The sequence below is a fragment of the Harpegnathos saltator genome, unplaced genomic scaffold (genome assembly GCF_003227715.2).
Source record: "Harpegnathos saltator strain DR-91 unplaced genomic scaffold, Hsal_v8.6 scaffold224, whole genome shotgun sequence".
Taxonomy (NCBI): domain Eukaryota; kingdom Metazoa; phylum Arthropoda; class Insecta; order Hymenoptera; family Formicidae; genus Harpegnathos; species Harpegnathos saltator.
Genome location: NW_020230011.1, coordinates 714,153 through 736,312, shown reverse-complemented (window position 1 = coordinate 736,312; position 22,160 = coordinate 714,153). Strand labels below are relative to the sequence as shown.

Genomic DNA, 22,160 nt, shown 5'->3' with positions numbered 1-22,160 from the left:
GAACGTTTGTACGTTTAATGTCGTTGGAATAATGATAAAATGGTAGAAATATTGGTTAGGTAATATGAAAGGTAAATTGCAGGTTAAGCGAAACATCAGTAAAGAATAAAGATCTCAGGCGCGATTAAAGGCGCGATTCGTCCGCTCGCAGTTTGCTCGTTCTCTCTTCGTACTCACGTGTTCTAACTCGCTTGCCCTTGGACGCCAGCCCGTGATGTTTCATCCTGAGTCGGTGCTGGCGTTGATCTGCCAAGTTGGTCGCGTTCACGAATGGATAGCCCATGCTCGACACGCTCGACGCGTTGGCGGCCATCTTCCTCTGGATGTCCTCGAAGATTTGCGCCTTCTGCGCTTCCACCGTTTGCCTGTACGTCTGGTAATATGGCCAGTCGGACTTTCCGTCGCTGTATCGCGTTTTGCCGTCGGTGACCTTCGTATTACGTGGCACCGGGGTCACGGTGAACCTCGGCCTCTGCAGCGCGTACGACGAGGCGATGCTGTTGATGATCGCCGCCTTGTTGTCTCGCGGTACGTCCGTCACGTATTGCTGACCGCTTCCGGTCGTGCTCCAATATCTGCAGGCAGAATAAACGAAGTATTGGCAGCGAAACGCGATTGGGGTAACTTTGGCGATATCGAAATATTTTCTTTTTTCTCTACTTTATTCATTTTCACCGAAGTATTGAAGGTTTCGTCAGGATATACGAGGCAGGAGGGAATATTGTATTTGAGAAAAGAAATTTTTATAATTGTCGTTGTAAGAAATTTGGTGATGGTGGAAATTCGCGCGAAATTTGCAAAAGTATATGCTCTATATACTTTTGCGCTACTAAGAATGAAAAGTAAAGATGAACAACCGTTCCTCTGTCGCGATTATTCGCTTCGCGCGGGATCAGTTATCAATTATCATGTTCATAACATTATTCGGCTATAATTGTCGTCGTTTCCGCGCGCGCGCGTGTGTTTTGGCGTTTTGGCGGCGCGTCTGACGCTTTAACGTGAATCGACGAAATTTCCATTACTGTCCAGTCCATACACTCGCAATCAATACTCGATGAATATACATGCAGTTGGTCGCTGCGGTAGCGGAACGCCACGGTGTAGACAGCGCCTAGACAGTAATAAGTTGGACGAGCGCGTTAGGTAGCAATTACTAAATGGAACTGGCCAGGTATTAGCGGCGCGCTGAACTTGTCGGACGCCATTTGCCAAACACGTGCGTATTACTTGCAACGAGTCGCGCCCTGCTCTCGAAGCGAAGTTGAAAATTAATTATTCCCGGGCGGGTAAAATTCGCGAATTCGCAAATAGCAAAAATGGCCGTGGGCTCATGCCCCCAGTCGATCCGTCGACGAATTAATTTAGCGCCGGCCGACGCCGTTACAACTTACCGTCCAATTACGATGGCAAATGGTCAGATAAATCCGCGCTTCGTAGCCCGTGCGCGTTTTAACATAGTCGTTGCGTTAACACGCTCGCAACGAGCATGTTATATTAATGCGTTAATGTTCGGCCTTCGTGAAAAATCACGATGTCGCTCCGAAAATGTTCGTTCGAGGCAAATACGAGGGTCGCGTCGGAGCGCGTTCGAAAGCGCTGTGCAAGCGGCGGATAGACGTACAACGCGTACGCTAGAATTATAATAGCTCTCTGGACCCGAGACTTATTCATAATTACGCTCGAAAAGTAACATAAATTAATATACTGCAATTGAGAGATAAATGCTGACGAGTCAAACAAAGCGTACTAAATGCATACTAAAGTACAATATTAATAATAGTAATAATACAGTACGCGGTACATTATTGCTTTTTCGCGTGATTATATTATTTAATGCAGCGCTCTCCCTCTCTCTCTCTCTCTCTCTCTCTCTCTCTCTCTCGTTCTCTCGCTCTTTCGCTCTGGTTTCGTATGCACGCGCGCGCACGACCACGTAAATGAGCGAGGATTTACGGATCGTTCGGTAGCGCGTATCCAGACTATTACTCCGATTAGAAGATTTCCTAAATTTTCGCCACTCGGATTTGTCCGCCGGGTCTCGTTATTCGTTATGAACCGCGTCTACGGCGCGGCCCTCCGCCGTAGTTTCCGCCGGTGCACTCCGGCGAATCGAATTTAGCGAGCGGAGGCGTGCGGGCGTGCGAAAACAATTTCGAAAATTGATTTACGGTTGGCATGTGGTACACATAAGAGAGAAGAATCAAGGGGTTGTGGTGTGGGTTGTCGGACGGCGGCCTACCGAAACTTGCGTTTCACGCGAAGGAAAACTTATTCACCGCGCTTCGCTTCTCTCTCGCCCGCTCTCTTTTTGTCTCCGGCTCTGGCTTTGGCTTCCTCTCGCTTTTTCGCTCGTCCTCTCTCCCTCCCTCTCTCTCTCTCTCTCTCTCTCTCTCTCTCTCTCTCTCTCTCTGCCGCCCTCTCTCGTCCTCTTCGTTCCCTCTCGGCTCTCGCCCATTCTTTCGCGATTCTGTCAGCTGTGGAAAATTCGCTCTTCATGTATTTGCGCGCAGCGAGACGTCGTTTTCATCGCGCGGCAACGTTTATTCTCGCTCGATATGATCGCCGGATGCCACCGCATAGGGATGCCACGCATCGTCATTCGTGACGCTTGCGATTTAATTACTGTAACGATTTACGGTCAAAATTTGCAATTTCAAGCGCAATCGATTAGAAAATTGTGCTTAATTAAGGTAATTACAAATTCCGATTGTAATTTGTGACCCAATTAAGCAGTTGTGCTTTACAATATGTACGGACAATGCATATGCAATCGGCGCGCGAGTTCGAGTGCGGTTACGAAGCCGGAATTGTCTAATTATCATAGTTATCCACTGATTACAGATTTCTCTCTGTGGCCGCATAGCGCGGGCAAATAAGATAAAATTACTTTGCGTTCGACCACGTTTTGCGCGTCGCTGTTGAAGCTGCGGAGTTTCGAAGCGCGTTTATTTTACGTATCGAGGTACCACGCGAGGCCGTTGGTCGCTCGCGGTCGATGATGCTTCGTTATCCTTTAATCATCCTGTCCTTCTTAAGCGTAATTTGAATCGCGCTTAATGCCGATAGAGTGCTCATCGGTATTAAAAATACGACGGCGCGGTTCGTTTAGCATAATCGTATTTTCCGCATGATAATTTGCATGTATGCAGATCCGGCGCGAGCTTACTTTTTTCCTCGGCTTTAATATTCCTCCAGAAAGTTCCGTGCTTCGCGGCTAGCCGCCGCTAAGAACCGAGTTTGTGTGTGTGTGTGTGTGTGTGGGGAGGGGAGGGAGCATAACTTTTTAATTAAACTGACCTACCATTACACCGCGGCGGCTGTCAACCGAAAAACCTAAACGAATGCGCGAACTTTGCTCACTCGCCGCGAGACTTACCGCCTGATTGGGAACGGAAAACCCATCGTTTTAACTCCGCGAACACTCGCCCGAATTGCTCGCCCGACCGAATGTCAACAGTCGTTCGAATCGATCGCCGTTCCTGCGGTGTTTCTGTAACGACCCGTGGAATTTTACCGTAGGAAATCGAACGACAGCTCGGAACTAATCGGCTACATGAAGCGATCCTCGTTGCGCCCTCCTGGGCCCGCGTAATGACGTCGTCTCCGTCGATTATGGTCGTGTCGCGCGTCCGCAGGAAGTTTGGCGAAGTAGGGTAAACAGTATATAGTCACCGGCAATAATCGGTATAGTTATGGGGCGTGGGGAGAAGTACCGCAGGAAATTGCCTTCGAACATTGTTACACTCGCTATTTCATAATGGGGAGTAATTTTAAAAGTGGCTTCTTACTTGCTCATCACTGTACAGAGTCGTTGTCTCTCAAGAAAGCTCGACAAACATTGTCTGACAAGTTGGACAAGTTGGGCACTCAAGTGTCTAAATTAAAGCCTTGGGTTTATGTACGCGCAAAATTTATATTTTAGTTACGTATAAGGTATATCGCACGCGGACGGTTACAGTCGATCGAAGCTCATTTGATTTCTGACCTTTCAGACAAAAAGAAGCACGTCTCTCATGAGTTACAGTACTTTGATTCCGTTTTGATCCTGCTACTTTAATCTTTATACTTGATTTCAATAAGCAGTATATTAGTTGCGTAACTTAGCGTCAGCTGCAGCTAGAATATTTACTTGTCGCAGCTAATAAATAATCTAAGAAAGATCAATGAGGGAACGTAATTAATGGATAAGTAAAGTAGCAAATTTTGTCCCTTCGTAATCTCTTTATTATCCATTTCTTCACTGGCCATTCGAATTTGACGGAATTTGCAAACCTAATGTAAAGCCCAAATCTCGATCTGGCTTACTTTTAAATCAGCGCTCACAATCGTTTGTAAGAATTAAAGCACGAAAGTGCCGATATTACTTTCCACTTTCTACATTCAATAATGTAGTACGCCAATTCGTCTGAGAGGCTCCTCTCGTCATGCGTTCTTTGTTTTCGTATTGATTTCCATTCTACGGGTGGGGCAGCGATCGTTTCAGGTCCAAAATAACACAATGCTCTGTTATCGCGCAAACTTATTGCGAGTCCGCGTTGGATCTGCGAAGATCGGAATCGCATTATTTGGCGAACGGCGTGGCGCGGGAAAGAAACGTATCGCCCTAACGTCCACGTATATATACGTATATATTCCCCACATTTCGGACTCGGGGGGTCATTAACGATGACGATAATACGCGATGCTGTCGTCATCGCGGCTGTGACAGTCCTGCGATTACCAGCCCCTTTCCCTTCCCTCTCTCTCTCTCTCTCTCTCTCTCTCTTCCTCTCGCAGGACTTTCGATCCTGGTCGGTGACGCCGCGACCGGCCGTTTGATTTACGTATTTTACGTCGCTCGTTTGAATTTAGCAGCGACGGACTTAATATGTGCTTCGGAGAACGTGATACACACAATGGACGCTGGTGAATTAACCGCGTGGTAATGCTCCCGCATTCGCCGAAGGGTTCGCGGGGGAGGCAGCAGGAGGCAGCAGGAGGCAGCAGGAGGCAGGAGGAGGGAGCGAAGGGAGGGATGACTTTAAGCGTTAATGCATATACCTCTCGCTGTTGGTCTCGGATTTTAGCTCCATTATACCGTGGCGTTCTCGTTACGCATTTGTTTGCGCGATATGCATAATATGCTTTATTCTATGAGCTGCTCTCTTCGTCAATACGATGTTTTTAGCTACACACGATGCGCTGCGAGTCATGTACACGCGTCGCGAGTTTTCCAGGGGATAACGAAGGCAACACGCGAAAGGAAACATGACGCGAAACAACAAACGCGATTTAACGCGAGTCTGACGCTCGTCTCGCCGTCGCTCGTTATTATTCGCTCGTTCGATGCACGCGTATGCGTGATCGCGTTTGCGTAACTCGCTCGGGGAGCCAGAGTCGCGCAAATTATAGAATCTGGCAAAAAAGAGTTATTCGGATTTCCGGCCGCGTTTAAGAGATTCAGGAGTATTGTTCAATATGAGTGCGAACTATGGCGGAGATTTTCCAACGGTACGGCAGTAATAGCATTTACATTTTGGATTATGCAAGCTGTTTCCGCGGCGCGGCTCGTGCGGATTATCATACAGCTCGTGCAAGATATGAAAAAATGTTTCCAGGACGTTGCACCGTGCGCAACACACGTTCCCGCGGCCACGTTGTATCATTCGGAGAGAGGGTGGAGGGAGAAAAAGGGCAAAGAGAGAGAGAGAGAGAGGGAGAGACAGAGTTACTCATTGCAATATCATCGTGGATATTTCAGCGCGCCATTGGCACTGATAAATTAAGATCCGCGGGAGACGAACTATCTCGGCCCGAAACGAGCGACTTGGGCGAGCGAATTTTACTTTAATTTCTTCAAGCTCGCGTGCCGCGCGCTGAAAAATGCGCGCGTGCAAAATAAATTACCGGCGACGGGAAATAAATTACCGAGCGCGCATTACGATTGCCGTGTATACGCGACTGACTCGCTCTCTTCCTCTCTCTCTCTCTCTGTCTCTCTCTCTCTCTCTCTCTCTCTCTCTCTCTCTCTCTCTCTCTCTCTCTCTCTCTCACCGTCCGGTAAACACGCAGGCGGCAGCGGCGGCAGGAGGGGTGCGAACGGTGCGATACTGCCTAGCACGTCGTTCGTTATAGTTACTTCTTGTTACACTTACTCCTCTATCGCAGTAAATTCATTGGAACGCGCGGTATGCCAGTTCACAAATGGCGCTATTACTTTGCGGCGATGGGGATTTACACGGTCGCGCGTGTGCTTCTTGTGACGCGCACGGCCATCATTCTACGGTAATTAACTTTACGATCACGGCGGCCACGCGAGTGCGGGCGCGGGCGCGGGCGCGGGCGCGGACGTGCGCGCAGTTTTGTGTTATCGAATTCGCGGAAATTCATTGTCCCTCGCTATTGTCGCGCCGAGCGACAACAGGTCGCGTGCGATTTTCGAAATTCGCGCGACTCGTCCAAGCGGATTACACCGAGGCCAAATTTCGTCATGCTTGAATGTAAAGGGGAAAAACACAAGACGAATTTGTCGCGTTTACGCGTAACCGATTTTATTTTCACAGTTCAATCATTCGGCGGGGCTGTACCTTGGCACAATTGATTGTGATACAATTTTTCACGTGCGATCTCGATCTTTGGGTTACAAATGGTGATCTCGTGATGGTAATCGTGCCGCTTCGTCATGAGAAGTCGATAAAAATAGCACTCACACAGAACGAAGCCGATATTTCCATTAGAATCGATACATCGCTTTGTGCATTGACTTTACAATGCATCGCCGTTTCTTTCTCGACCTCCTCGCGTCGCTCTACATACGCGAAATGTTCTCAGCCGCACGACGTCGCACGCGGTATAACCGTCGCGTTTAGCGTTGCTTTCGCCGAGCTCTCGCGCTTCATGAAACTTGGCAAGTGTTCGACGGAGAATTGTCCGCTCCATTTGAAGATTCCACTTCCGCCGACTTTCCCCCGGTGAGCTTTTGTGGCACTTGATCGGAGGACCGTTCGATCATTCGTAGCTCGAATTCGCGAATTATGCGCAAATTCAGCTCGCGCTCGCGGCATCTAGGCGTTCTAACAGATTTTCCACGCTCGAGCGGAACACGGAACGTCTGCGAATAATCGGCGTGAAATATTTTTTCGGAGACAATGCCAGCGATGCGCCGCTCTTTTCCCCCCCATCAATTTGTATTTGCATGTTTTAATGGTCATCATTCAAAATTGACCACGCGCACGGAAACGCGACGCGGTGTTATTTTTATTTCGGTTTATCACTTTATTCCATCTCCCCGCGCCTTCAATAAATCCGTAGAGCCGGAAACAATTCATTATACTCAATTTTATGGGTACGCGCGCGGCTCGTCGTCGTGTATTTTTCATAGATGCGCAGACGATGACGAAAAAGCGCGCTGTGTGTTCCGTTAATAGAACTTTTTATTGAAACAGTCACGAATTACATCCACTGGATGTAACGCGCTGCGTTATTCGCTGCGTGTCAAAGAGTGACGCAAAATACGTCGCTTTGTGCGCGACGAAAAAATTTTCAAGCTAAATTCAAACACCGCCGGGTCGAGTGTACCTTTTCTCTCTAATTCGCAGTTATTCGCAGTTAGACATGGCTGCGCTCGCGTTGGTGATTCTAAAATGGATCCTCGCGTGAATCTGAGTCGCTCGTAGGAGCCGCGTCGCCGCGATAATATCCTCGTATGACGAGCGGACTCTGTTAGCCCTCCAACAGTCGCATCTTTTTGGTGTTAATTTTTCTCGTCTACGTAATTGTAAAATATTCATGTCTATGTATAACCATATGTATAAAAATGTATAATCATATGTTCAACGCATATGTAAAATGTTTTCACGCGCGTTTCATGCATAACGGAAATAATGTCTTTTCTGGGTTGAACTTTACCGTAAATAGCGCGAGATTACTAGAAATTTGAAATATGAAGCCGTGTCTGTGAGATACCGCGCTTATCGGGCGAAAGGAGAGGTAAAATGTTATTGCTCTGTTTTCTATATTGCAGCGTATATCGTTCTTTCGTTCACTCCGATTCGTCCGTATATTAGTCAATGTAGCTCGATGATGTCGACAATGACGGAAATTCTCGGACAATGATGGAAACGTAACGTATGCATGATGCAAATGGCAGTCACGAGCAGCTGTGTGTGTGTGTGTGTGTGTGTGTGTGTGTATTGCGTGTGATTGCGTTACCGCGGGAATATCGTGTCGAAATCCATTCCGCGGAAATGTTGCCGCGGCTTCATTATTCGCCACTCGACGAGACAATGCGCGGCCTAATAATACGGGATTATCGTTTCCTCGCAACGAATCCACGATGTATTCCAAGTCACGATCGACCAGATCAGATGGGGCATCGGATAAAGCTCCGACGGGAGTACAGCTTCCTTCGTCCGATCAACAAAGTTATTGCCCTGTCCCCTGCGAGATTAGCCCCAAGACTACATCCCTCTAACAAATCAGCTCGATGGTCACTCGGTAATGAGATATATCGCTGCCGCGGTCATGTTGTTCCATCCGGAAACGTGCTCCGAATCGGCCGCGGGGTCCCGGACTAGGAAATGACCGGGTCGATCCGCTCGTAAGATTTAATCTGTTAAGACGAAGAGCAGGGAAATAGAAAGATCGGGCCTGCTGGGCTTTCGTCGTCGTACGAGCTCCAAAGTGGGGCAGTGTAGCTCAGCTCGAGAGAGAGAGAGAGAGAGAGAGAGAGAGAGAGAGAGAGAGAGAGAGAGAGAGGGAGAGAGGGGGGGAGAGAGAGAGAGAGGCAGCAGCCTCGAGCAGCGACGACGGCGGCAGCCTCGAAGGCACAATAGCAATTACCAGAAACGACGATCGCTCCTTGCCGAGTGGCCAGATAGCGTCGAATGGAATCGAATCTGCGGTAACGTTCCGAAGAGATTGGCTCTCCGGCACGGAGGCAGAAGGACGGGCTCGACGAGAAGCGGCGATCGGCCGATCGGGGCGAGGGAAGGACGTAGGACGTTACAGATCGATCTTGAGTGTCATCGAACGTAAGCTTTATCGATCTCGGCGCGAATCGGCCGAGCGCTCCAGCGCCGGATATTGGATGGATAAGGATACGAGCGGCCTATAAGCGGATGCGCGCGGACTTTGCGCGATCCGTGTGTGCGTGTGTCGATTCGATCGCTCCCGAGAGACGTTCGCGCCGCGGCCTTACGCGCAGCGTGGCCTCCGATCGGCGTCGAGGCGCCGGTTAATGCGCCCGCTGAGGATGTTTATTACGGAACGATAAGAGCAAGCTGCGGACCGCGGACGGTCCGCAAAAGGGAGCGACTCTCGGCGTCGTTTCTCTGCTCTCGACTCGGGAGAGAACGTTGTCCGGGATCTCGTCGTCCGGGATCGACATCGCGTTAGCCGCATCGGGCAAGATTGAGTCGACGAACGTGACGCAAATATGATTTCTGCCGCGGAACACGATGACGACGGCGCGGGTCGACGCAAAGCAGGAAGCACGCGCAGCTGCGCGTTTGTTCGCGGCGAGTCGCCGAATCGGCCACGGGAGCGCGAATATAGCCGCGACGCGACGTGATAAGAGATATGCCAGCAGCAGGCCGTTGACGCAGCACGGATGCTCCGGATCGGCAAACGACCGGCGCGGTTATACCGACCGATGGCGGTATTACCGAATGCGGAGGGTGGCTCCCGTTCTCCCGTCTCGCATATTGATGCGTATGACTCGAGCTATGTGCGTTCTTGTCGCGATTGAATCCGGCAATGAAGAGGGCGGGGGGGGGGGGGGGCGTTTTTTTAGCGCGAGCGAATACCGGCACGCACTTTCTATCCCCCTCGGATTTGCTCTTCCATGCGCCGAGCGCGCGAGGATCCTCTTTTTTCCTCCCCTTTCCTTCCTCGCACACAAATATTTTCTCGTCGTCTGTAATATTTCGCGCAACCGCTCTCGATCGCAGCTCTACCCGAGAAAATATCTTCTTTATTTTCCCAATTTCGTCGGACAGCTCGATCGAAGTTGGAGGTCATGAAAATCTTCTTGCCGCCGCCTGCCACGGCGGAATAAAACAAGTGTGAAATGTGGTAGACGATATAACGGGGAAGCGGCGCGTTATAACGTTATTTTCAGGGCTGCTCCCCGCGTACCTACCGTACGTCGTACCGTTGACGCGCGCGTGTCGTCGACGGCGTCGATGTTTTCCGTCGGCCTGACATAACGCCGGGGCACCGGCCGGATATTACGGCCAACCGGACACGCCGGCTACCGTTATCGCGGGCAGAGATTCGTCGCGAACCGTTCGCGGAAAGTGATATCGTAATCAGCCGAATCGAGTGTGTGCCGACTGCTGTACGTGCAGTCGGCTGTGCAGCCGGGACTCGCAGGAAGTCCGTTTGACTCCTGAAAGGTGTCATTTTCGCGAGCTCTCGCGCACAGGAGAGAGAGAGAGAGAGAGAGAGAGAGAGAGATAAATAATATCCAGGGCGATCACGCGCGCGCATTCGAGCGCATACGAGAATATGCGGGCCGCATCGAGAACGCCGGCCAAATGTGTTGCGGATGCGAGATAAGACGGTGGTGGAGTTTTATGCCGGTTAGAAACATCGAATTTATGGCAGCTTCAATTGCGCCTCAAATACGAGAGATAAGTATTTATAGCGCGATGCGCGTCTATTACGCGCTTCGCCTAGGAATTTATATCGGCGCTTTTAAAGGCGTTATTTATTTCTTTGGTGTCTCGTGCGCGCGCGCATTCACGTCTGCAAAAGATCTTTCACGGTTCTACTACGTACTATTGATTTCTTTCGGACCGTTTCCACAGTCTAATGTGAAACTCGAGGGACATCGAGGGTGTGTCAAAGGTTCTTCGCACCTTTTTCTTTTTAACCTTTTCCGTGTTATCAAGGCGTGATATCGTGAATATCTAAAATTAGCGAGAATTTTACTAGGGAATTTGCAGAGATTCGATTGCGGATATCTCGTTATGTCTTATTTCGCGGACTGTCGTTCGAGTTAACGAATGTATCTGTTAATTCAGAGTCCGTTGTGATAAATCCCGGTATCGATATCGAACGACTCGAAAGCGCGGGCTTCGAAGCGCTCGCTCCCCGATGCATTCGCCGGCGCAAGAAAACGGTCGAACGAGAGAAGATTGTCGTGCGTGTAATATTATATCGAAGTACTGAGTGTATTCGCTGGAAGGGCATACACACACACAACGACGAGCATGAGGTGCGCGGCAGTCACGGACAGTAATACTGTTATTGATATTCAATGTCGGTCGAGGTCCGCATCCGATCTGACTAGTTGCATTTCGAAATAAATTGCATTTGTGACTTCGGGCGGCCTTTCTCCTCGCTGATAAACAAAACGAAAGGAAATTATATTCCCGTCGCGCGCTCAGCATGCACATTGCAGCGACCGTCGACGGTCGACAATTAGCCCGCCGCTGGCGCAGCATGTCGCGTGTGCGGATTTCACAGTTTCTTTTTTTTATACACGCATCGAGGCTGTTCTAAAAAGTCGCATCGCGAAAAATTATTCCCGCGTGAATAAACGTCACATTGTTCCGAGGGTTGGAGAGCGCGCACCTGCGCGTTTATTTTAGGGAACATTTCCGCAGTTGAAATTCTGGGAGTTACAAGAGTCATTAAGATTAGCTCGGAGAGATTTGAGTCTCTTTGTTTCCTCTCTTTTATCGAAGTCACGTGAGTATCACGGTTATCGCGTCGAATTGCGTTGTTAAAATGGCCGGCGGCCGGTAAAAGCCGTGCGAATTTCGCGTTCATATCGGCGTCGCGAGATTACGAGTCGTACCACGGTCGTTTACTATTTCACGACCTCTTGGACGAAAAGTTCCTTTCCTTTTTGAATCTCCGGAAACACGCGGACGTTTTATATTAGCTCTGTGTGCGGGAGCGGTCTCTCAAAACATTCCCATAAATTCCCCTTAAACTTTTATTTCCGCGCAATTGGAGCGAACGACGGCGTTCGCGGTAATTCACCGGCGCGTGCATCGGGAATAAAGGATAGACAATTTCATCGAAGTTAATTTGCGGGATAAAGGAGGAAGCGTTATCGGAGGAGGTGAAACGAGCGAGTCCTTCACCCGGGAACGTATATGAACGTTCTCTCGCTCTATTATCTGGCGCGTGAACGTCACGCAGAGTTGTCAAATGTCACAGGAGCTAGTACGACGATTTTTACGCCGAGCGCGCGGTCGTGTCCGTGGCGTATCCGTGAAGAGAAAACTCCGGGATCTTCATGCGCGCCGTCGTAAAAGTTAAAGAGAGAAATAGAGCGCGAGAGGGTGCACGTTAGAGGAACGTAGGAGCGAGAAATCTCGTGAGAGGGAGGGGGGGGGCGCGACGAGAGGTGGCGACGGAAGAGTAAAGAAGAGCGAGATCCGAGGTCGGTGATATAAAAGAGAGTGAAAGGGGTCGAGCGGATCGCTCGCTCGCGGAGCGTATACAGGGCATTTCATAAAGTAAGAGAAACGCGCGGTATCCCGGAAGGAAAGGTCGGTGCTTGGCCGAACGATGGTATCGGCGATCGGGAGGGAAAAAGTTCCTGCGAACACGTGTCGTGAACGAGCTGCAAAGTGCACGGCGGTCGAAGGTGGAACTTTTTCCAAAGCCCATCGGGATCCATCGTGATCTTCGGCAAGTCTTCGTTACTGTCGCGTTACCGCAAGCACCACCAGCGCTGGCGAAATACGTCAAGTGCCTCGCGGCGATTCGTTTCTTCGCATCTTCAGATTCAAATCGTCGCAACTCGTGCGCGTTGTGCGGCGCACCAGTTTATGCGACCAGTTAATGTATCGGGTCAGCCTCCGAATGAGCCTCCTGACTCTCGACAAATCAACGACTTCGTCATCGCATTGTCCATGATCCTTCGCCAAGCGTACCGACAGCGGAACGTTATTAGCATTGTACACGACGCCGCGATATATCGAAAATCGAACGGAATTTCTTCACTGACCCGATATTCAAAATAGCTTCGCCGCTGGGCGAAGTCGAGCGAGCCATTCAGAATCGGGGTATCTCTCGCGGTGTCGCGAGCATTCTCTCCTCCTTTCGGGAGCTATTTTGTCGAGCCGCGCGTGGAGTTCAGCCTCGGCAGATATGTCAGAGCGCGCAGCGAGCGGAGCGTCGCTCTCGGTGGTCGCTTTGCTTTCGAGGTATTCGAGCCTCGCCGTGAGAAAGGCGACTCGACGTTTTGCATTCTGCATTATCCTATCGCGAGAATTGCATGATTCTCAGCGTGTGCGCCTTTTCTTCTCGATTTCCTTTCGGGGGGAGGGGGAAAAAAGCGACCGATGGGGTAGTCGCACGTGGTTTCCCGCTTTCCTCGGGGGCGATCAATGACGCAACATCTACCAAGTGCGAACCAAGTTGTCGAGCCATCGTCGCTTCTCCGGGATGAAACATACTTGACGCAGGTGCGTCCATTGAATACATACTCGTCACTGATGCGATCCTATCTGCTTTCCGTCTTCATCTCTTTCTTCCTCCTCGCTCTCTCTCTCTCTCTCTCTCTCTCTCTCTCTCTCTCTCTCTCTCTCTCTCTCTCTCTCCCTTCCTGCCCCTTCTTTCTCTTTTTTTTCCTCTGGTCGGGAAAGGCCTTTACTATCTATCGTTCCACATCCCAGGCTTAAAAGCCTTGCCTCGGGCGGTGTCCCGGAGGAACTAAAACTTGCAGAAAGTACCCGGCAGCTAGGCTTAACGAGCTGACTCGAACCTCGAACCTCGAACGGGATTTTTCTCGGACCCTCGGTCTTATTAAGCGTGGATTTATGAGGTACCGCCATTCTCTATCCCTTCTCAATTGAGCACCTAGGTGTCTTTGCGGAACCACTCCGTATACCAAAAGAAAGAAATATACGCGTACTTGAGGACTTGTGACCGCGCGCGCGTCCCCTGCTTGTTCCTGCTTGTAAAATATTTTCATAGTATATTATTTATGAGAAATATATTTGATCGCGCATTCGCGTGTAGTCCAGCTTCGCTGGATATACCCATGAAAATTCTCAGTGAAAAATCCTTTCTCCCTCTCTCTCTCTCTCTCTCTCTCTCTCTTTTTCCTCTCCTTCAATCTCTTTCTTGACACTTTGCGACCGACTCGTTCGGCATAATCGAGCTCGAATAAATTCGATAATGTAGACGCGTGATAAAATGGGCAGGGAACGGCAGTTCTTTGGTTTTAGAGTCCCCGGTCGCGCCGGGTAGCGCCGCGAGACGTGACTTCCTCAACCCCTGACGGTTCTCTAGTTGCGGGGGAAATACGAGGTAAAAAGTTTCGCGGAGGTAGCGGCAGGAAAGGGGGATGTATGGGTGGACGGAAAAGGCCGGAGTTTTTCGAGGTTTTCGGTGATAGAGAAACGTACCTGTATCTCTGGGTGTCCATTTCCCTCCGTTCCTCGGCTATGGCCTCGTTTAGGTCTCTGTTCGGATCGATTCCTCTGGGAGCCTCGCTGTTCGCTTGCAGATTGTCGTTGCTGACGAATTCCACTTCGACGTCGTCTTCATGATACGATTCGGTCAGGGTGTACTCGCGCAGCTGAAACAGCAACGACGTGGGGACGCTTTCAATCAGCGGTCAGTCGGCACGAGCGAGTGAAAAAAGGGAAGAACAGAAAAGGGGGAAGAGCGAAAAAAAAAAATAGAGCAAGAGAGAACAGCCGCGGCGGTTTCCGCACCGCGAAATACGGCGGCGGTGGCATGCATATTTATAAGCGACGGGAAATAAACGTACTCTTCGAGAATTCATAAGCGTTTCGTTTCGCGTGACCTGCGCTCGCGGCGCGCGGATTATGTGTCCCGAGGATGATATACTTCGCTTTTAAATACCGACGAACGGATTTAAATGCAGCACTTCATTTCCGAATATCTGCCGTATTTATTGCAACCGTGTGCAAACGTACAACGGCGATGGTGTCGCACAGCTTTCGTCGTTCTCTCTCGATTTGTGTGAACGATGTAGCGCATATAATTTTACTCAATATCTTCCTCAATATAACACGCGCGCTCGCGCTCGCGCGAACAATCGCGCTTCATCGTCCCTTCCTTCCCTGAGCATAAATCTCGGCGATCTCGGAAAAACGAAGTCCGCTTAATTCGGTAGTTTTCAGGAATCGGAACGATAATTTCTAGATTTATTCTCGGACGATAAAAGATATCGCGCGAGTATCTTTGGTATGTAGCGGAGGAGAGTCCCAGATGGGCCGCGTTTCGTCCACGGATCCTCCTCAGCCTCCTCGGTAATCCGAGGAGGACGTAATAAAAAATTAAAGATGGCTCTTAAAAACTTCCAAGATTTAATAAGGGATACTGCGGAGCGTAAGAATGTATATCCCGCTCTATTTAAAGATTAAATATCGATCCTCCTTCCCTTTTCTTTTAAAAGTAACTGAATCCTTCATCATCATAAACCGAAAGTCCCTTCTCTCTTTTACGATGAATTTTAATAAATGTAGCTATCGTTTTTAACGGTAGTAGTTGTTAACGGAACGAGTTGACGGCGGAATTTCTCAGGATATCCGAAACATGTGTCCGAACACGAATAATATTTATATAATTTCAAATTACAGCGTTCCGCGATCACATTGAACAAATTCCATTTGTAGGAGGAAATTCTTCTCTAGTTGCGCATTGTTGCAATTAGCCTTTTACCTTTGGAAAAAATTAATTTAGGGACACGCGTTTGTTCTAAATGAATACAAAGATAAAAAAAAGAAAGAATTTGCTGGCCCATCTTTCTTGCAGGACAGATATCGCCAATTAGACGAGATAGCATTAAGCACAACACAGTCGACTTTCTTTTAAAGCGTTCCAGGGAATGATCGGTGGTAAGGTGCTTTCGTGTTGCAGTAACGTTACGATTAATCACCCCCCGGTAGCCGGCGGGGTACAACCGAATTAAAGCCAATGAGACTTTATGGTGCTTTACCCTGCAACACTCCGCCGTTTTTCTCCGTTTGCACTCTACTCCGATCCCGTTTTTTGTTTTTCACCGGAATTTTCGGGACGACACAAAGTCTCGCAGTTACTTTCCCCCTTCGTGACAAAAAACGGCACTTTGCGAACGTGCGAGCGAGACCATTTTGCGTCCGCCTGGAAAAAACTCCTGTTATATACACGCGCGTTCATTTAGATTTATATTAATTTATTTATACACGCCGAGCGCACATATAAATCCGAGAGATGGAGGAAAACGCGCGTGTCCGTACTATTGTCCGTCCGTAATGAGAGGAACTTCTAACGAGCATCTCGAAATGCTTCCACACGAGCTAATAGCGAACATTTAATCTTAATAAAGCTTATCGACGTGTCCCGGGCACATTAATGGCGTATCGATCTCTTCTTGGCTATTAAGAGCCGCAACGGCTCAAAGTGACCGCGGATAAAACGCGACAAACGCGCCTCTTATTTTACGAACCAGATAATGCCCAAAAGAATCCATAATCTCAGCTATTATTATAAAAGTTTCAGCGCAGTTCCCCGGTTATTTTAAGCAACTTCCTTTCTGGATTATAACGGCGCTACCACGGAACTAATTGCCTTACTTTCGCGAGCGCGGCTCGTTTTAATTATTCGACATACTTTGTCCAGCCCAGGTGATTAAATATTCCGAATGCTTGAGCGGCAGCGCTCGTTCTTACGAGATTTTTCGAGGAAAATATCATCGCGCGGGCGCACGGGCAAACAGTGCCGCTCGTTCCTTCCTCCGCGAAAATACTCGTTCAAGTTGACGAAAGATACGCAAAATAATCGGGCGAATCGAGAGACGACCGCTTCTTCTACTTCTTCCTCCTCTTTGTATTCGCTCAACCGTACACAGGACATTGTCGTCGATGAGTGCTCCCCGACAGCTTCGTTTCCTCGCGCTCGCGCAGCCGGGACTTTGAAATTGGAGCAAGCGCTAATTATTGCCTAATTAAACATCGCGCGTCGAGCGACAGCTTCTAATCGTGTTCCGGTAACCATTCCGTAAAATACCTCACGACGCCAGCGGCGGCGTTGATTCTACTCGAGGTGCGCAAACTGAGCGCTAAATCAATAGTTAGACGCGCCGGCTAGGTAACACGTCGCGTAAATGTTATTTTTCCGACGGCTTCACACGGACGGACTCTTGCAGCGTATTCTTGATAACGCTACGATAACGACGGCGAACAATACCTGACTGAATCCCGCCGCGATCGAGAGTTCTCTTCATCGGGATATTCGCTCGCGTCGCGCGCGTCGTTGAGAGTCTATAAATTTCTCGCACTCTTCCCGGGGTTGTACGAAGCAGCTGCTCGAGAGAGATATTTGATATTACCGGTGCACTTTTTTTCGATCCATTTGCTTCGTGAAAGCGCGAGGGAGACATGTATGCGAGAATATGAATACCGACACGCCTTTACCGCCCGCGACTCGATCGTGCAACGCTTAACTATTGTCCGCGACGGGCAAACTGAGACGACTCGAACGTTGGACTCGCCCGCGTAAATGTTGTTCATAGTAATTACGTAAATGGAGAGACGAAACACTTTGATAAGATTCATAGCTAGGATATCGGCCTCCATAGGGTAAGCAAGATCCACAGGCTCCCGCTGTTGTCGGGAACACGCACGCGAGAACTCGCGGGGAGCATGTTGAATTAATAACAGTCCAATTAATAACCCCTTGGAAGCCCGTACGTGGTTACCCAAATAATCGACGATAACGTACGCTCCCTTCGAGAATATCGAACATCGGGGATTGTTACCGTTGTTACACGCGCGATACACCCGAAGCACGTATCACCATCAATCACGGAGCCGGTGAGAAAAAGTGTGTCGCTCGTCACCTCGCGTGTTTCGTCATCGGGTCACTGGCTATTTGATAATAAAATGTGGCTTGTCTATTGGTTCGATCTAGCCGGTATAATTCGATATACGACGTCGGTGGGCGCGAAATAGCGATGCAAGCCCGCGCGTCGGTGGGCCATCTCGCTCTCCCTTCGGGGGACGCAAACTGAACTCGATCGTTGAGCGCGACGCACTTCTCGATCGGATTCGCTGTAAAGCGCCTCGCTCTTATGCATTATTCATGATGACGCGCTGTCGCTTCGACCGGCGCTGCGTGCGAGATCTCTTATTCTTTCGGCAGCCTTATAATTTCGGCGAAATTAATCTTCCACGGCCAGATAAAACTGCCTATTGTTGTTTATCATGAGGCGACGAGAACGTGAAAATCCGGACAGTCGTAGAGGTCACCCGACGCCGGGAACAAAGGGTTAATTACTTTGGCACAAAATGAATTTGCGTGTTTCTCTTTCGCGGGGTAAAAAGAACGCTATAATAAATCATCTGTAATTTACGTTAAGCACTCTCGCGAGCGCTTTTGTCTCCTCAAAATGAGTTGGAACGTAATTTACGTCACTGTCCCTTCTGCCGGATTCCGCCGGAGATTCTGACGGAGGTTTTTTTTTTCTTTGCCGATGAATATAAACTTGAGTGTCTCTCTCTCTCTCTCTCTCTCTCTCTCTCTCTCTCTCTCTCTCTCTCTCTCTCTCTCTCTCTCTTATGTGTGCCTCTGTCTTTCACTTCTCTGCATCTAACATCGAGATTTCAAATCGGTTTCAGCTGTCATGTAGTTTGCATCGTTATGTTAATTGCTAATTGCCCGTGCGATGGCAAAAGTGTTCTTCATCCGTAGAAAAACAGCAATTTTGTTTTATATTCCCTCGCTCTTTCTCTCTCTCTCTCTCTCTCTCTCTCTCTCTCTCGTTATTATTTTTACCGTCGGTACTCCGCGAATTTGCGCATAACGATGTCAGCAATCAGCCGTGATTGGCATCTGCATGGCGTCGTCAATGCAATCGTCAAAACGTTTATGACCCCGGGAAATCGGCGGCAGGTCGGCCGGTGCATCGAATCAAAGAGGATTTGGGAATCTAATTGAAAAGGCTGGCAATCACGATGAGAGTTGGCGGCGTTTAGAGATATAGCCCGATCCTCGCGAGCAGTAAAATGCAAAAATAATACCGCCGAAGTCACTCTATTAAAGCGGATTAATTCCGCGGACGATAATCCTCGTTTTTGCGGCAAGGCCGCGTACGGGAACCCGATAATTCGTGTTTCGCGCAAAGAAAAGGTCGCGTTGGCAAAGAGCGGGGGGAAGGGGGGAGGAAATTCGGTGAATTGACACATTTTAAATCCTGCTGGCGAACCGCTCGCGCGTTCCACTTCCTCCGCCTCGAATCACGGTGAATGCACGCGCATCGCTTCTTCGCCTCGGTATCCATCGGTATCAGTTAATTAGAGAACACGTCGATATTGCGAACCGCTTGCATAGCGTAACACTTGTACACCTTGGCCGCCGATCAGAGCGCCGTTAACTCGATCGAGAAATTCCGCGCGAGCGACGGCGCAAGAATCGCCAGCGAATGATCGCTAAATCTAGTAAATAATCGTTTAATATACGCGGTTATATAAAAATAGGAAACTGATAGTATCGTATTTTCATTGCGAAGTGGAATCAATCGCGGCGCGCTTGTATGGCCACGGCAACAAATAGACGGCGAATGTACATTCGGTTTGCCCAAAGCATTTTCACCAAATTGCTGCAGCTTCGCGCGAATCTCTCCAATTTTTCCGCCGCTTTTTCCAGCGGTACGTTACGCGCGCGCGCGAGCGAGCGAGCGAGCGAACCCTCTCGCGTCATGTCGGAAGCGGCGTTTATGAAAAAGCTCCCCGTCGTCCGCGCGCGCGACGAGGGAGGACAAGCGAAACAAACTCCACCTAGCCGGCCGCTGTTTTGTCTGCGTAATAACTTTTTCGTCGAAACGCAGGTTAGCGGTCTTTCTCGGCGCGAGGGTTCGATTCGCGATGGATACATTTTTCACGAGCGCGTTGTCTCCGTTTCTCCCTTCTTCCACCCCCATTCGCCCCCGGCCACCCGCCCTTCACCTCATCCCACTCTGCTGCACCATTCTCCCGTGGGGATGACTGAGCGACTATAGCGGACAAAAACCACGTCTGGCGGATACGAGGGAAAATCGTGGAGGGTGGAAGAGCGTCGCGTATGCGCGCGCGCGCGCTCGTGCGCTCGAAGGGGTGATATTACCAGCCAAAACAAACCTGCCCGCATAACCGAGGAAATTACCCCGGGCATACGTTGCCTCGCCGAGGTAATAACGCCCGCGCGCCGCGCCGCGCACGTGCGACCCGCTACGTATTAGTGCGTGGCTTCGAACACGTCTGCGTAGCTTCTGCGCCACCGGGATGCTCCGCTGGGTATCTTTTTTCCCGCGGCAGACGCGACGTGTCGCGTCGAACGGAGCCCTGTGTGTGATCCTGAATGATCACCGCGTTTCTCCTCGATCCCTGTCGGAATGGCGGCAGAACTTTTAACCGCAGCGTCCGAGTGATTTGTCGCGATGAGTCCCGCCCGCGCTGTCCGGTGAATTTGCGATGCGGCCACTACGTCGTCAAAAAAGTCGCTTTGTCGAAACGAGGCTGATACCTTTATGAGAGAGTCTCCAGCTGTCTCGAGTCGCGACATGTCGGATTGTTCCGCGTCCGGTTGAGGGAGGAAAACAAAAAATTCTCGTTCGAGACTTTCAGCAAAGGCGCCGGGGTCGTAATTACACCGACAGTGAGCCGGCCGCGAAAATTCGCGGTCCTGCGCTCGGAACACAACGTCACGCTATTGGAGTTAGGGAGGCGTAAAAAGCGAGACCGGACGTAAAAAACGTCGGGAAACATGCGCTCACGCGAATGCATTTAACGCTGGTTAGGAGATACACGCGCGACGCGTTTGTTAGTTTAATATACAGCGGAGTAGTATCTTTCGCGAGAGAGAGAGAGAGAGAGAGAGAGCGTAATATATGCGCACGACTAGACTGGACGTTATAAACATAACGTTTATAAACTGTTCGCTCGGTCGCCGTTCTTTAATACCGCCGGCGCGCGGCGACGGACGGCGAGAGGAACGCGCGCGGGCGCGGGCGTATGCATGGCGTTTGTTATCGTGTGGGCTATTAATAAACTTGGCGCACCGACTATGTAAAATTACGGCTTTACCGTTGTGACGGCACGCAACAAATTGCCGCTGTAACTGCAAAGAAACGTTCACTCGCATCTTGTAATGCTCCCTCGCGCCATCGCTCTAGCGCGCATAAATCAAACGTCGCCGGAGCCGAGATAAAGAGCTCGCAGCGAGCGAGTTACGCTTTTCCATTAGCCGTCCTCAGTAGGACGGTGTAAACGCTAACGCGCACGCTTTTGCTCCATTTCATAAGATAGCCGATGATAAGTGCGTCGCGATACTCGCAGCGCGAGACGGAGAAACACTTCCAGCTTGTCTGCTGGACCGCGCGTCGCGTTTCGCATCCACCCCTTGGCGTTTTCCCACTTTGTCTTTCATTTCTAACCTTGGGAATCATCAATGGATGGACGGGGATGATCTCTCGTGAATTTTCTCCCGTTTCCTTTCCGAGTATTTTCTCGGCTCAGGTCTCTCTCCGATCTGACGGAGAGTCCAAGAGGGCAGCGAGTCCCAGCGAGGATTCTTTCTCGCCGTTTGCGAAGATATCGCTTTTGTTGGGCTTTATCTAAAAGTGATTCACACGGTCGTACGACGTTCCGTCGCACGGAACGTACCAGCAGTATTGTGGTTCCGCTACGTGCCGCTGGAAAATCCAAACTGGTGCTTCGCATTATACTCACTCCGCTGGCGGCACTCATTCCCGTTTGTATCCGTACGTCGCTTCCGTCATGGACCCGTCCGCAGTCAGCGATTCGAGGTGGTTCGAAGCGCGGAATTGAAATCGTAACGACAGCCAAAGTTACATCTCTCATTCCCGCGCGATTCCCGCGAACTCGACGTCCGTGCATTTCGAAGCGTCGGATACAGAGTGCACTCTGGGAAACTAACTCGCGCGCAGGTGATTTCGAGGCTGAGCGGAAAGTGCACGTAGAAGAGGATGGGGGGGGGGCCGCCGGTGAAAAGGGGTGAGTGCCGAGGCCACGGCGACGAGGATAATGCGACACCGGCTGGAAGAGGAGCGCATTCGAGACGAAAAAATGTGTCTAAACGATAAGCGGAACATGATGAAGCGAATCGTGCAAAAAGCACTCAAGCATTCAGATATATCAGACACTAAATCCACTCAATATCATATTAACAGCGTACGGCGCAGTCGCACGTACGGTTTTGTCGTGTTA

The 22,160-nt window shown here is 49.9% G+C and overlaps 1 protein-coding gene across 2 annotated transcripts in view; it reads right to left on the bottom strand.

Annotated features, from left to right (window-relative positions):
• LOC105188951 (spondin-2) overlaps positions 1-22,160 on the bottom strand; it is a 211,683-nt gene that overhangs the window by 7,392 nt on the left and 182,131 nt on the right. For both annotated transcript variants that reach the window (XM_011150691.3, XM_011150692.3), the window contains exons 5-6: positions 14,355-14,527; positions 178-575 (exon numbers count right to left, since the gene is read on the bottom strand). In XM_011150691.3, the coding sequence (XP_011148993.1) occupies positions 178-575; positions 14,355-14,527 (571 nt within the window). The remainder of the gene's footprint in view (positions 1-177; positions 576-14,354; positions 14,528-22,160) is intronic.